General features: G+C 31.9%; 2 protein-coding genes across 2 annotated transcripts; one reads left to right on the top strand and one right to left on the bottom strand.

The window, feature by feature from the left end:
• The first annotated feature begins 261 nt into the window (after positions 1–261).
• Smc6 (Structural maintenance of chromosomes 6) lies at positions 262–6,669 on the top strand. The gene is made up of 12 exons (XM_083090848.1): positions 262–743; positions 949–1,141; positions 1,526–1,678; positions 1,768–3,304; positions 3,411–3,630; positions 4,641–4,811; positions 4,898–5,085; positions 5,203–5,368; positions 5,465–5,578; positions 5,660–5,854; positions 5,940–6,073; positions 6,245–6,669. Exons 1-12 carry the CDS (start codon positions 639–641, stop codon positions 6,279–6,281), a joined length of 3,213 nt encoding a protein of 1,070 aa, XP_082946974.1. The 5' UTR covers positions 262–638; the 3' UTR covers positions 6,282–6,669.
• A 964-nt stretch (positions 6,670–7,633) lies between these two features.
• Cpr1 (cuticular protein 1) lies at positions 7,634–9,538 on the bottom strand. Its single transcript, XM_083091044.1, has 2 exons — positions 9,395–9,538; positions 7,634–8,746 (listed from the first exon to the last, which is right to left on the bottom strand). Exons 1-2 carry the CDS (start codon positions 9,404–9,406, stop codon positions 8,111–8,113), a joined length of 648 nt encoding a protein of 215 aa, XP_082947170.1. The 5' UTR covers positions 9,407–9,538; the 3' UTR covers positions 7,634–8,110.
• Between the last annotated feature and the right edge of the window lie 5,578 nt (positions 9,539–15,116).

Genomic DNA, 15,116 nt, shown 5'->3' with positions numbered 1-15,116 from the left:
AAAAGTGATTTCGATCTTTTTCGAAATTCAAAATGACGGTGCAAGAATCGCGTTGTTTATATATCATTGTTTATATTGTCAGAAATATATAATATATTATACAATATTTATAATAAAATAAAATTTACAATATTTATATTATATTATATTATAACATAATAATATAATTATTTTATAGCATGGATGTTATTTTACGTTCGATTCTTCTAACGGATTCAAAAGCGATGACGTCGACCAATCAGCGCAGAGATCAGTGTGTTCGAGATCGTCGAGCGGGTCGAGCGGTAGGACGCCGAGAGAGAAAAAAAAGAAAGCTTATCGCCAATTGTTGCCTGGCGGGAACGTACAGGCGCGTGCAGGATAGGACGCAGTGCGAGAATTTCACACGTGAATCTCGATGTTTGATGAAGGAGATCACATCAATACGCTTGATACAGCTTGATAAACGTTTTTCTATTTTGTTCGCTAACGACGTTCAACGTGATTAGAGAAATTAACATTAGCAACCTCGAAATTTCGATCGGAATACGACGAAAATTTACATTCACGACAGTTGCAATGATAAAATTTAAACGCTAATTGCGTTTGTCACTCCTTGTTTAAATACATCAAGGATTAACGTTACAACAGCTCGAAAGATGGAAAGTACTGTGAACGGTCGAAAGAAGAAAGCCACGGAGAAGCCCGATAATGAGCAGGCTAAACGTTCCAAACATACTGAGAATAACAATATCCCTGTGGAGGTATTTTCAACAAAATATACTTTATTAAAACTACATTGATTATATCGATAAAACTATCCAATCACGAGCAAACATAAAATATATAAAGCTTGAAAAGACACTAATTAATTTAAATAGATTTTTGCACATACAATTTTTGAAAATTATATCACCTATTTTAAACATATTCTCATTATATAATCATTTCATTATTTGTATGTTGTAGCATACAGCTGGAAAGGTGAAAAGCATTCGTGTTCGTAACTTCATGTGTCATGAAGCCTTGGAGATAGTACTAAATGAGAATGTTAACTTTATTGTGGGACGTAATGGCAGTGGCAAAAGTGCCATACTAACAGCATTGACTGTTGGACTTGGCGCAAGAGCAAATGTTACAAGTAGAGGAACTTCTGTCAAAGGTATATTTTAAGTTGTTTTTTATTCCACATATAGAATATTGAAAAAAAAATTTAGAACTTAAAAGATAAATAGTACTCATTAGATCACTAGAAAATAGTTACTGAATATATCGAAAAATCAATTTCATTAAAACTAGAATATTTGGTTTTTAGTAAAACAAGTGATTTGTTCGTTTTTATTTATTATATGCAATGCGAAATCAATTACTTTACATGCTTATTTTGTACATTTTTGTTAATGTCTTAAACATTTTTTTAACATTCTTTTGATCTTTTTTTGATATACAAAAATGAGTACTATCTATTATGTAAGTATTAAGTATTTCTTTAATATTTTTTATTAATAGAACAATATAATGAGTTATGCTCACTGTGATATTACAGAATTTATAAAGAAAGGCAAGAACTCAGCTATTATTGAAATTACATTAATTAATAAGGGAGATACTGCATTTAAACATGATATTTATGGCGATACAATAACAGTTCAACGTACTATTGGAAATACCTCATCATATAAGATTAAAAACTGGAGAGGTACTTTAAATATAAATTTTGCTTTCAATAATTCAAACACATAATTGTGGTTTTTTTATATATACTCATCAAAAACAAATATATTGCAGGAGATATCATTTCTACAAAACGGGATGAATTAGACAGTATTACAGAAACAATGAACATACAAATCGATAATCCAATTTCTGTTTTAAATCAGGATGTTTCAAGAACATTCCTAGTTTCTTCTAAGGCTGATGAAAAATATAATTTATTTATGAAAGCTACTCTTTTAGACACTATCAAAAATAATTACGAAGAAGCTTTAGAAATTTGCGAAGGCGAATATGACAAATTAAAGGTACACTCTGAAGCCTTGTTGCAAGTAAAAGCAGAGATACAGAAATTGAAGGAAAATATACATAGAGTAGAGGAAATAGACGAATCACGAACGGAACTAAATAATCTTGAAATGGAGCTTCAGTGGGCTACAGCTATTGTGGAGGAATCTAAACTTAATAAAATGCAGGAAACTTTAAAAATGTATGAAAATAATCTGAAGGAACTTCAGAATGTGGAATTATCTATAGCAGCAAAAGATGAAGAAATTGATGCAAAAATCAAAGAAGTAAAACAAGAAATTCAAAAAGCAGAACAAGAAGTAATAGACAGTAGTGAAGCGTACAATAGTGCAAAGGAAAAATATACTGCCGCGTGTGAAGCGCACTCTAATAAACAACGCGAATGGTATTCTATAACAGCCAATAAAAAACGGTTAGAAAATGATATTAATCTGTTGAAAAAGGAAGTTCAAAAGTTAGAAAGCTGTAACAATGAAGAACATAATAAGAGAAGAGAAATGACAGAGCGTCTATCAAAACTTCAAGAGAAATTGGATGAATTGGAAGCTTCATTACGTACAAAGCAAACCGAATTAATGCACTTAGAAGCTGATAAAGTGCGACTTTTACAAGAAGTACAGTCTGCTAAAATTGAAGTAGAAAATTTCGATAGACACATAAATAAGATCAAGAAAGACTTAAGTGCATTTGAACAACAATCTGATAATGCATTAAGTGTGTTTGGGCCAAACATACCACGTTTGTTAAGAAGAATTGACGAAGAATATAAGAAGAAACGATTCAAAGAGAAACCACGTGGTCCTATTGGTGCTTATATAAAAGTGAAGGATGCATCTTGGACACCAGCAATAGAAAATTATCTAAATTCTCGTATGCTTAGCTCGTTTTGTGTGGATAACACTCAGGATGCTAAATTATTGAATAGCATCATGAAGGAAATTTTCTATAATCAGAATATTCCTCAAATTATATGTAGCAAGTTTTTTAACCAGGTACATGATGTTAGACGACACTGTACGCAGTCATCACAGTATTCTAATCTCTTCGAAGCAATGGTTATAGAAGATCCTATTGTGGCTAACTGTTTGATAGATCAATGCCAGATTGAGTGCGTACTTCTTATACCGACAAGCAGCGAAGCCTGTGAGATAATGTCGGATGCTACAAAAGTGCCAAAGAATTGCAAAAGAGCTTTTACCAAAGGAGGTGATTTATTCTATCCTGATCCAAATTATAGAACTTATGGTGGAAAATGTGGTACACGTGCTAAGTTTCTGCAAGTTTCTACTATGGAAGCGATGCAGTAAGTGTAAAGATTTATTTATCTACAATAGTTTATTTATAACATGTGATAGAAAATTTAATATAATTATTATTTAGCATTTATATTAATTTCTTTTTACATTAAGAACACTGAGAGAAGAACTTCAGGTAGTAGAAAATAAAAAGCGAGAAGCTGTTGCAGCATATAATGCTGTAAATGAAAAAGTAAAGCGCACTATTTCCGAGTTAAATAATGTAAGTGCAACGGTTCGCAAGCTAAGAACCACACAAGGTGAATGTACTGATTTGATCAATGAATTGAAAGATAAAATCGACTCAAATGAAGCTACATCTGCTGATGTTTTTGTGAGTAGTCAGAAATCATTTCTCTTAATTATACATACATACATATATATACAGGGTGTCCTAGACCATCCGTACACCCCTTTTCTTTCAAAAACTAAGCATTTTAGAGAAAAACGTTTTCGACAAAAATTGTATGGTTTTGAGGGGAACATAAGATGGTGTCATTGGTTTGACCTTGGATGGCATCGTTAAGGTGAGGTCAAGGACACCTTTAATTTCTTAAATGGAACCACCTATTTTTTATTGCATATTCTTATAGCTTATGTCGAGAGCTTTCCAAAACACTATAATAAAGTATTTTTTCATCAAGTACTTTTCGAGTTATAAGGCTTGAAATAATTTCTTAATTTTACATAAACCATAAAATATCTAGTAAAATATTCATTTTTCGATTATCTTACCTTAATACTTTTATGTACAAAATAATGAGAGAAATCGATTGGTGTAAAGAAAACACATAATTGTTTCGAAAAAAAAAATGTAATTAATTACAAATTACATTTTTTTTTTCGAAACAATTTTGTGTTTTCTTTACACCAATTGATTCCTCTCATTATTTTGTACATAAAAGTATTAAGGTAAGATAATCGAAAAATGAATATTTTACTAGATATTTTATGGTTTATGTAAAATTAAGAAATTATTTCAAGCCTTATAACTCGAAAAGTACTTGATGAAAAAATACTTTATTATAGTGTTTTGGAAAGCTCTCGACATAAGCTATAAGAATATGCAATAAAAAATAGGTGGTTCCATTTAAGAAATTAAAGGTGTCCTTGACCTCACCTTAACGATGCCATCCAAGGTCAAACCAATGACACCATCTTATGTTCCCCTCAAAACCATACAATTTTTGTCGAAAACGTTTTTCTCTAAAATGCTTAGTTTTTGAAAGAAAAGGGGTGTACGGGTGGTCTAGGACACCCTGTGTATATATATATATATATATTTTTTTTGTTCTAAAACATTGCGAAACATATATATTATATAATTTATTTTATTATTTACAGCGAAACGAAGCTGCTGAATTGGAGAAAAAATTAGTATTAGAAAGTAATACAGAAAAGCTGTTAGCTGAAAATGTGCAAGAACTTCAGAAAAATGTAAAATCTCTTCATGCAGAAGTCAAGCATTTTAGAGACTTAAGAGACAATTTACACACAGTGATTGATCCTCTTAATGTAGGTCTTTTTTCTTCTCATTATTTATTAATAAAATAATTATTATTTATTAATAACTAATATTCTATATGTACATATCTGTGCAGGATAAAATAAAGGAGCTCATGCAGAAAAAAGAAAGCTATCGACTTGAGTGTCTGCGCGCTACTCGAAAATTACCAGAAATTCGTCAAGCTGTACAATGTGCAACGGGAGAATTTGAAATACAAGAAAGAGCTACAAAGAAAGCAATTTCTAATGCCACTGCAAAATGTCCCAGAATAAATACGACAAGGTTAGTATTATAAAGTGACAATATAACGTTATTTATTAGTTCAAAAATTTAATTTTTTATTTATAGAATTTTGTACATATTTATATTGATGTATATTGTTATTGATTTCTCTTATAGATCTATAAATCAAATCAAAACTATATTGTCTGATTTACGGGACAAAATTCGCGAAGTAGAACATCAATTTGGCACTGTGGATGATTTGCGCCAACAATTGAAAGAAAATGAACAAAAGTATGGAGCAAACATCGAATTTGCATCTCAATTAAAACAAAGTTGGGAAGTGAGTACATAATCTGTATAATTTTTATTGATTATCCAATCATTATTTTATTGAAGATCGCAAAATACTTTATAATAATATATTCATATATTGTAGAAACATATGAATCGAGTGAAACATCGACAGAATATATTTATGAAGTTAAGAGATTTGTACAGTACTCTTGTACAAAAATCTTTCACTGACATGCTTTCTCTAAGACAATATAAGGTAGCTATAAAAAAATATTTCTTAATTATATTATATTGATTCCTACTTTTCAAACATATTTTTGCTCTTTTATTTTATTAGGGCACTATAGTCATTGATCATGTAAATAAAGTACTTGATTTGAAAGTGAGTGCACGGGACGATAAAAAAGCCAATAACGATACTAGATCGCTCTCGGGAGGCGAACGATCTTACTCGACTGTCGCGTTTATTTTGGCTTTATGGGAATGCATTCAGTTACCATTCTATTTTCTTGATGAATTCGATGTATTCATGGTAAACGACTTTCCATATACATGAGATATTTCTGATATTCTTTATTCACATGAAATAATTATCTTTCATATGTTTATTTGTATAGGACAAAGTAAATCGGCGGGTGATAATGGACATTCTTTTAGATCACACTAGATCGCATCCAGAGAGTCAATTTGTTTTTCTCACACCTCTAGATACGTCGCACATTCTTTCCGACGATTACATAACAATTCATCAGTAAGTAGATGATTTTACAATTTGCTATTGAGGAAAATAATTAGATATTTTCTATTTTCAAATGTATTAATGAAATTCTTTTAAATATTGTAAAATTTCTATAAAATACTGCGAGATAAAGTTAATAATTCTCTAAAAACATATTACAACAAAATACAATACTCTTTTTAGGCTACAACCACCAGAAAGGAGAGGCCTGAGTCAGTAAATACTTTAATATTACTTTTTTCTTATTCAATATTTCTTGTCGATTGTATGAGATAAGAAAAGGTATTTATTTTTTGCTCAAGAAAAATATGAAATTTGTTACCTAGCGATAAGCAAAAATAACATATTTTTATAATATGTTTTCATACTGTTGAAAAATAACTTAAATATTTATATATATCCAAGATAGTTTTTTCTTATTTTCATAAACATACCATTTTTATGAAAGTAAGAAAAAATTATACAAATTTTATTTTTATATAATACATGTATAAGAAATTCTATGTAGAGAATTATTCGATATGGTATTCACGATAGAATTTTCTTTATTCGAGTTACGATACACATAAAAGAATAAGAACTTTGCAACGAAAATGTTAAAAGTGCCTTTAATTATACTAATTATGTAATTTATTATAGCTCTTTCTTTTTTAATAATAAAACTATCAAATAACTCAAATATATTATAATTATACCATATAGGTATACATAAAACTTATATATAGTTATACTATATAACTATACTAAACTACATTTATTAAAATATTCATTGATATCTATTGATATCCATTGGGGAAATTCTTTATCTATCTAATATTCGTTAAATAGAAGAAATAATTTAATTTCATATCTGGATAAATATATTTTAACGTTCATTCAATACATATTAAATCTAATTTTTATTCTAAGTTATAGCAAAAATTCTTGCAGTCAGCACACTCGCGAATACTTGAATAGATTCGCGAGAATTTTCTCCGAATTTGATTCGTGCCAACAGGCACGAGATCCAGAGTGCCTAGAAGTGGGCGATGGAGGGACGTGCATACATACATACATCGCGCAAACCGTGCCGGACTGGTAAGTGGATCAAGGTTCGCACGGCATTGCGCGGATCTGGTCCGGTCGGGGGTTCCCGGGCTTATAACGCAACACCTTTACGCATTACGCGCGTATTACATGCGATGCGCATGCCGTGCGTGTGTATCGGCCGGCTGGACGGGGCGTGGTAACGGCGTTACGTAATCCGCGCGTGAGCACGCTGGCCACCGTCCCGGAGAAAGTGCTCGACGAACGCTCGTGAATCGGTAATGTCTCGGAAAGGCAGGATAACAAACAACAGCGGGGGCAGGTAATGCCTGACTGACCTAATTTCAGTAATTGGATCCACTGAAATTTCCACGTTTTCTCGGTAACTTTCGTGCGATTTTTTTTGTGCCTTTTTTTGTACTTAAAAAATAACGTTATCCAACGATAATGATTACCGTGTTTCGACATTTAAAGACTTGTATGTATATATCTTAAATTATGTAATTTTATGTTATGATGATATGAAAATAATATAACTATGAATTTTATTCGTCAAACAATACAATTTTTATTGAGTTTAATGGATGATTTATTTTGACAAAGAGGAAACATAGTAATTGTAACATTCCGCATCTTCAACAATTTTGCTCAATTGAGATCTTGACTCGCGTCGATCAGTAATTATGACGAGAGATTAGGAAAGAGCTCTAAATACGAATAAGCTATTCCGTATAAAAATTATAATTATTCTAAAATTTAAGACGCAATTATTTTAAGTCATTGAAATATCCTATACTACACTCTCACAAAAAAAAACAAATTCTTTTTTAGAAACGCAGCTAATAACTATAATCTTAATCAAATTACTTTTCTCCAGAGTTCAATTTAATTACTGAACAAAGCATATTGAAAATGGGCGAAGGTAATCTATATAACTCTCTTACACGACTTGTATATACTTGCTGAAGAAAACAAAATTTCTTCGACAAGTATATCCTTCCTAAATGGCGATCAGGTCACAGTTCAATGGAGGTAGGCAGCAGGGGCGGCGTAGGAGATAGCAGGCGCCGCGGCGAACTTGGCGATGGGCGCACTGTAAGCAAAAGCTGGTGCGGCGGCATATTTGGCTACGGGGGCGGCATAGGCAAAGGGAGCAGCGTGCGCGATGGGGGCAGCGATTTTGGCGACGGGAGCCGCGGCGTAGGCGAGGGGTGCAGCGGCGACTGGAGCGACAGCCTTGACGGCGACAGCGGCGGGTTCCTTGCGCACCACAGCGTTAAATCCGTTGACCGAGTCAGCGGTGTAGTCGACTATACGCCTGGTGCCATCGGCCTCCAGAAGGGAGTAGCTGCCCTGAACGAGATCGCCGTCACGGGTCTCCTGCTGGCTCTTGTCGTCGCCGGTCAGACTGTCGTGCACGTCGTACGCGTAGCTGTATTGGGGATGCGCGTCGTAGTCAGCATCGACGGCCTTGGCGACGACAGCAGGAGCCGCGGCGTAGGCCAAGCGTGCGGCGGGGGCCGCGGCGTAAGCCAGGTGTGCAGCAGGAGCCGCGGCGTAAGCCAGGGGTGCAGCAGGAGCCGCGGCGTAGGCCAGGTGGGCGGCGGGCGCGATCACGCCGGCATTAGCGGCAGCGATCAGGATAGCGAAAGCGACGAACTGAGAAAGAAGGAAACATGAGTACAAAGAATTGATAGAAATAAATATATAATGAAATTTAATTATATAAAAATATAGGGTAAACAAATAATATAACTATAAAATAAAATCTTATATAATTGTAAGAAAGATAATGTAAGATGTGTATATTGAATTAACAAAAATAATACGATGAATTTTTATTAAGATCGTTTACATTTTGCATTTAAATATCTTGTTTTTATACTAACATTTTAATTTAAAATGTGTATTACAGCAATTTTGTTCGATTCGTATACATATCCGAAATAATTTGCGAGTGAAATCGTGGTATTAATGGAAAATGTACATGCATGAAAATTTATCAGGAATGTTACGTTAAACGCTCTACTTTTGTAATAATCTCATAAATGTTACTAATCACATATATTTTCTTGATCGATTAATGAAATAATATCACAGGAAAGGACGGTATCCGTGAGAAAACGCGACGAATGCACCGCCCTATAATTATTCTCGAATTATTATAATTCGTAATTATGGAGAATCCAACCGGTAAATTGTCATACTACGAAAAATTCACCAAAATTATTGAGAAGCGATTGGATCTACTTTCTCGACACACGTGTTAGCTTACGTCAAGCGGACTTGAAAAATTGGGCGCAATACCTTGAAGGCCATTGTTGCTCGGTTGATCGGTACTTCGTTCGATCTTGTGAGTTTGTAATGCGAATGATACTAAAGGATGGATGGTTTTCGGCTTTTATACCTCTCTGTTCGGGAACCGCGAGAGAGGCCCACCATACTCCACGCTACTCAACGGTATACATATACATATATAAAACAGGGCATATTCACTGATGTAACTGGGTGACGGTTCCTTCGCCAGTTACCCGATTCGCAAAATGAGCAACGAAATTGTGCAAGAAATCGAACCACGCCCAAAAGCGAGCAACATCGAGATCGGATCGGGCCTCTGCTCTTGTAACCCGTAAGATCTGAAGAGTGCATCGGTCATCGTCTTCATCGTCGTCGGGGACTAGGCCACGTCCTTGCCGACGATTTAGCTAATCCTCCTCCGCATAGTTCGTTCAGAGTTATAAAGTATATTTTTCAATCTTTTCCTCTCTCCCTCTCTTTCATCTACCGAATTTTTCATCTCTTTTCCTTTCTTTTTCCCATATGTGACAATCCTACATCTCAGTATTTTGTGGACTTACAATTCTGATATGCGAGAATTTGTATAATTTACAGTTCGTAAAAGTTCAATATAGAATGTAAATTAACATAATAATTAAGAAACATTAAAATAATAATCCTGTCCATGATCACTAAGAACTTGTAATATTTATATTTCTTGCTATAATTCTCAAGGCTTTATATAAAAAAGATTATCTATATCTTTGCTATAATTAAAAAATTATTTTTTTTCCAAGAACGATTGTATATGTTTCACTTAAGATAATATTCTTTATCAAAAATTGTGCAGAAATTATTTTGAATTCAATATGAATTTTAGGTTCTTAATATTTAATATTTTAGATTTGACTTGTCTTTCTTTTACGCAGTTATATAATTACTGAGTATGATCAAGTGCTCTTCTCATATTCTTTATATTAAACTTATGCTTGCACATCTCTTTGCTTATAATAAATAGCATGACTTTCTTTTTCCTTCTCTTTATGGAGATTCTTTTGGCTATGTCATCAAGTTATTCATCTATAAATTCATAGACTTTCGTAGAGCTCATCTGTCATTCTATTCTCTTTTATTAGATATGTTTTAGCTCTTTGATTGGCGATTTTAATGTCTGCACGTTTGTTAATTTTGTACTACTCGGTCTAGGCATTCTAATCTATATATATTGAAAGGCCCTTTATCGCGGAACTATTTTTCATAGCTGTCATGATTGCTTAAAAATGACGTTAGCGGATATTATAATATTCTTGCGAGATAACTTTTTTTTAATTGATGATTAGAGTCCATAACGAGTGATTTCGACAACTGAGGTGTTCGAGATGACACATTAAAAATCTTATAAGCATATTTTTTTAATTAAATTTTTTTATCACAAATATTAATAAATCTCTATAGCACTGAACATTATTAGCATTACATATGTATAATAGAAAGTTATACATATTTTTTACATCATATATATATATATATATATAGTATATTTTTATATATATATATATATATATATAAAGTTTTTATTAATTATCATATTTTAAATGTGTTTGTAGCTGGGTGTGAATACTGTCATTTATAATTTTTTCATATAATTTATTTAATATATCTAATGATCATATAAGTTTCATATAAATTATTTAATATACCTAATATTGATCTAAAATTATATTTAAATTAGAATTTTTTTCATCAATTATATCTTATTGTTAATCAATTACTATATCTACCCCAACTTTTTATTTTTTTAATTTCAGGCTTAATTACCAGACATTACCATCGTAACGCGAAATGCAATTTATTTAATGTGACACATTGCATAGTACTGTGCAATAAAGAATTATTGCTACTTACGGTGAGCGACGACAGTATATCGATCGACATTTGAACAGAACTTAATGAATATGTAGGCTGTCTGCCTGAATATTCCAAACCCAGATAATTATATGAACTGTTTCGAAACTTGGTCCATGTAATTTTGAAGCCTGACGGATGTATCTCGTGGATCTCGAAATATATCACCTGTCGCACGAACGTAACGAGTAAGCAAACTTTGCTCAAAATTGATAAAAATTAAAAAAGGAATTTAATTATAAACATGAAAAAAAATTCGCAGAAGTTAATATATATATATATATATATATATATATATATATATATATATATATTATTATTATTATTATTATTATTATTATTATTATTTTCATATTTATAAACTTATAATTATTTTTAATTTAAAACATTGCATACTTGTAATGCGTAGAAGTCTACAAGCTATAATTTTTTATTTATGTAAAATATTTATACACGATTGGCAATATACATATAAAATATATAAACAGATATTTACATATCAAATAAAACGAAAAGGGAGAGATTCAATTACATATTTTAATTTACTTTATGTGTGATGTCATGTATTATATTAAAACTGTGTATTTGTAGCGATACTTTTATTTTGTTTTTTAATATTAGAGCAAATAAAAAATATATAAAGCTCTTAAATCTTTATATTAAGAGAAGCGAAGGTCGTTAATTTTAATACATAAATAAAATGTATAAATATATATCCCATCATAGTAATATACGCGAGTCATACGAATCGATTTCAAAAGAGAGTTACAACAATACTTGTCTCGATAATTGACATACACTGTAGGGATCCGGATTAAAGTGTTTTCCTCGACCAAGAAGGTGAACAGTTTCAATGTCCAGGATGTAATTTGCTGCCAATTAATGCCATACGTACAAACTTCCTGCCACGACCTTCAATCCTTCTCATAATTGACTGAATCAAAGTCAACGGGTCTCTTTTTTTTTTGTGCGTCGAACGCGAGAAGAAAAGTGGCGAAGAGATCTCCATTTGTGTGTTTGTACTTCATAAACTGTTCCCCTATATGGGAAACGTCGAATGGGCGCGTTGTTTCGTGACGTTAAAAAAGTACAAGAGAGCGATATCATTATAATATACTCGAGTTACTAAATGCTTGCTTTTTTACGAATGCACGACGATAAATTATATGAAATTATGACGATAAAGAAAGATCCAATTATATCGGTATTAATTAAGTTCTTTAATATAAACATCTCTCTCCGCGAATAATAAACTAAAGTATGATGAATAAATAATTAAAATTGATAAATAAATATTGAAATGATAAATAAATAATTAAAGTAATTATTTACACAATTGAAATCTAATTCTACAGTATATATATATATCTGATTCTATATTTTATATGTATATTGCCAATCTCGTGGTGTATAAATATTTTACATAAATAAAAAATTATAGCTTGTAGACTTGTATGAATTACATGTATGCAATGTTTTAAATTAAAAATAATTGTAAGTATATAAATATGAAAACAGTAATAAATATATATACTAACTTCTGCGAATTTTTTTTATGTTTAATAATTAAATTTCTTTTTTAATTTTACATATATATATATATATATATATATATATATATATATATTTATTACTGTTTTCATATTTATATACTTACAATTATTTATATATATATAATTGACATAAATTAAAATCTGTCTAGAAATATGTATTCTATGCGTTTTCCCCAAGTAGAATGGATAAAAGCGATTTGTCTTCCGGATGCTACATACGAAACATATCTAAAGTTTCCAAAATCATTTCCTCATTACATAATTGCGTTACACGCGTGTAACGCTCGAACAATAGGCGTTTCGTTAGCTTTTAGGTTGCCGACGTATCGGCAATTTGTCGCGTTAAATTGAAACAATCTGATCGATCGATCGGCATAATGTTTTCACGCAGATCTCATGGACAAGAGCGTGGTCCAGAGGATAGAGCGGACGAGAAAAATCGAACGCGACGGTGACGAGCGAAATCTCGAGCCTCGATCGACACGAGGTTGCTCGATTATACCCGCGGGCTCGCAATCGATCGGGGCGGACCCCGATATTCGAGCGACCTACCTATTTCTTCTTTATGAAAGTGCTCCACTTCTCTCTCTCTCTTTCTCTCTCTCCTTCCTTGTCCGGCCGTCGCACGGGACCCGATGATGTTAGATGATATGACGTAACAACGCGTATCCCGTCTGTCGCGACACATTCGGCAAAGACACGTATGGAATGCCGGGAAAGTTTTGCGATGATGACGACAATGAGGAGGAGGTGGTATTACTTGCGTTTCTTCGACTATGTGGGTGCTCTACTTGATAGACACCACTTATCAGGTGAGAGGTATCTGTTAACTATTTTGAACATTCGATCAATTTCGAAAAAGGCCACAGTATATGTCGTGTATTTTTATAAATAATCTTCTCTTTGCATAGAAGGGTTATTCAAGAACCCTTTTCAATCTTAATTTTAAATGACAGAATCCTTATATCTATCTAGCTAATCATTTTTCATAGAAAATTTTATAAGACGATGATTTGTTATTAAAACTATTATAATATAAATATTTATTATTAAAATCTATTTATATGTATATAAAATATTTTTAAGAATTTATAATTAAAATTATGAATAACCATTTATAATTTTAAAAACAAATTTAAAAATATTATTAATGTGTAAAAATATCAATTTCTTAAAATCAATTCTTTAAGTAAAATAAATTTATACTATACTATGTTTTAGAATTATTTTAAGAATCATTAAAATCGCATTCTAAAAATAAATATGTAACAGTCCATCACATATCCAGACATGTTTGTATAAAGATCAACTTCTGTCACGATTGCCTGGAATTCTTGCACTCTATTATATCTTTGGCCGAATTCAATAGTGCAAACTCTCTTAGGTAATCATATAAAAGTCTATACTATAATTTTCTAATTTATTCTTGATTAATGCCTTCATAAGAAATCATCCGAACCTTCAAGGACTATATATGAGAAGTGACATTTGGCATGGTCAGTAATATACAGCCAAACATATATTGCACAATAACACAAGACAGTTACACCAATAGATGGAAAAAAATGAAGGAATCGAATTATGACATGCTCTAAGAGATAATGAATTATTATCAATATTCACGCACTGACAACTAGCCCTTGTTATTGTAATTTTCGAAGATCCTTTTGTATTCACTTTTTAAAATAAAAGAAATAAATCAATCAAATACGCAAAAAATGCAAAGTCACAGTACTTATTCTTTTCATTTTACTATTTGAGAATAAGTTTTTATATTACACTCTAATAATATAAAAATAATATTCAAATTTTTATGTAAGGAATAGAAAGAGAGGAATCTAATTTTTTTCTTAAAAATTCCATTTATTAACATTGTTTAACATTCACTAACATTTATTATTATATTGTTTATTATACGTAAAATTGAAATTTATGTTTTAATATATTTTATGTAGTTAATATATGACCCTCATCATTTTTTTATTCAAATAATACCTTATTTTTTGAAATAAAAAAGCTGACATCACATACACATATTGTACAGTTTTATTGCTATATTAAAGTCAAATTATTTCCAGATATCATTTCCGCTGAAAAAATTGCGCATTACGCTAGATTGCTCCAAGTTTGCGATATACGTATATGGATCGGGAGCGAGGGTGCGCCGTCGCAAGTGCCGGCCAAGTTCAAGTGCGGTCGACCGTCGACGAACTTTCAAAGTCTGGCACGGGGACCATACGGTGGGGGACCATACGATGGTGGTTCAGGCTATCGGGTATATAAAGCGGCTGTGA

The sequence above is a fragment of the Camponotus vicinus genome, unplaced genomic scaffold (assembly GCF_025532165.1).
Source record: "Camponotus vicinus isolate PSW18456_S1 unplaced genomic scaffold, iyCamVici1.0 SCAF_2, whole genome shotgun sequence".
Classification (NCBI taxonomy): domain Eukaryota; kingdom Metazoa; phylum Arthropoda; class Insecta; order Hymenoptera; family Formicidae; genus Camponotus; species Camponotus vicinus.
Note: the sequence above shows the minus strand (reverse complement) of the source record. Positions and strands in the feature narration are given on the sequence as shown.